General features: G+C 33.0%; 1 protein-coding gene across 1 annotated transcript; it reads left to right on the top strand.

The window, feature by feature from the left end:
* Positions 1 to 602: 602 nt before the first annotated feature.
* LOC134270269 (GTPase IMAP family member 4-like) lies at positions 603 to 1,048 on the top strand (the record flags this gene model as incomplete). Its single annotated transcript, XM_062752466.1, has 1 exon — positions 603 to 1,048. A coding segment is annotated over one exon (446 nt), but the record flags the coding sequence as incomplete, so codon positions are not given.
* Between the last annotated feature and the right edge of the window lie 706 nt (positions 1,049 to 1,754).

Here is a 1,754-nt window from a genome sequence, read left to right as displayed (position 1 = left end):
AACTTCTCTTGAGCCTTCACCGATCCGACAAATATGGTTAAAACACTTGACGAATTGATGCCATAAAATGTAGTAACACGATCGTATATTTTTCTTTGATTGCCAACTTTGCCTTATTATCACAGTTGGGTCTGTTTTACGCAATATTTTGAGCAAGATTCGATAAAAACATTCGATGTTTGACAATTGCTTAAACCATCTCAGAACAAGAAGATCTCTGAAATAGACCACCATATGATAGATTGTAGTCTATGTAAAGATTCTACTAACTGTCATTTACGTCCGATAGCTTGCACCCGAGTAATGAGCAAAAGTTGTTTTTAAAATTTTACATTGATGAAATTGTGTCTTTTGTTACGTCATTTTTATGACCAGTATTGTAAGTATGCGGAAGTATGACGTCATTTTCAGAGTTATTACGTCATAAAAATTATAAAGTGACGTCACAATATGTGTATATTTTTCTGTTCTTTCGAATGATATCAAACTCAATAATTTCCGTAAAATGGTTAATTTTTTATTAAACAGTTCTCAGGACTTTTGAAATGCCCCTCGTACTTTCATTTCTGTATTCCCAGAAATAATTTATTTATTTTTTACAGCCACAAAGGATGCAAACGAGAAAGATAAAGAAGGTTTCCTAAGATTAGTTTTACTTGGTAAGACAGGTGTTGGAAAGAGCACTACTGGGAATACAATTTTGGGAAAACAGCTTTTCCCATCTTCATCTTCTTCGTCCTCTACAAACGACGAATGTTCGACAAAAAGCGTATATAGGTTTAACAGAAAAATCCAGATCATCGACACTCCAGGCCTCTTTGATACATCTTTAAAAAACGAGACTGTCCAGAATGAAATTGTCAAATGTATTACCATGTCCTCACCTGGTCCACATGCATTTATTCTTGTTCTCAATATTGCTCGCTTCACAAAAGAGGAAGAAGAATCATTTCTGGCATTTGTGAAGCTATTTGGGGATCCAGTATATGAGTATTTTATCATTCTTTTCACAAGAAAAGATGACTTAGAGTTTGAGAAAAATCCTTGATGATTTTATATCGACTGCTCCTGCAACCTTAAATTACTCATTGGAAATTGTGGTCACAGATGTGTTGCTTTTAATAATAGGGAAACTGATATTGAAAATGTCAATGAACAAGTGAATGTCCTTCTTCAACTTATTGATGATAACATATCCAAAAATCGGTGAAATATTACACTGATGAAATGTTTCAAGAAGCTGAACGACATATGAAGGTCTTAGAAGAGGAAATCAAACAGAAGTTAGAGAAAATAAGACAAGAACAATATGAGATCTATAAAAAAGAAATAGGTGAAAAATTCGTGGAAAAAGAAAACAAAATGAAATCGCAATTAACTGAAATAGAGAATAAAATTTGTCTCACAAGAAGCAATATTCAGGAGAGGGAGCAACAAATTAACGATGTTTTAAACAAACTTTATGAGGAGAAGGCTGCAATAGAGGCTTATTTAGAAAAAATATCAAAGAACAGAAATAAAGAAATAAAAGAATTACAAGAGAAATCTTAAAAGCAAGAAAGAAAGGAAAATAACGACTTGCGGGAAGAAGCTGTTAACGTTATCTCCTCAGAGAAGACAAAGAGTAATGGATTTCAGAAAGTAAAGGATTTCTTTCAACAAGTATCAGGATATGTTCACAGTTTGAAATCCGAGAGCACTGGGTCATCCTAAAGATGATAACGTTCTTCTTTAACATTTAATCTTAGAAATAT

This window comes from Saccostrea cucullata, unplaced genomic scaffold (assembly GCF_032062105.1).
Source record: "Saccostrea cucullata isolate Sc308-1 unplaced genomic scaffold, CSIRO_AGI_Scuc_v1 ctg17820, whole genome shotgun sequence".
Lineage (NCBI taxonomy): Eukaryota > Metazoa > Mollusca > Bivalvia > Ostreida > Ostreidae > Saccostrea > Saccostrea cuccullata.
Note: the sequence above shows the minus strand (reverse complement) of the source record. Positions and strands in the feature narration are given on the sequence as shown.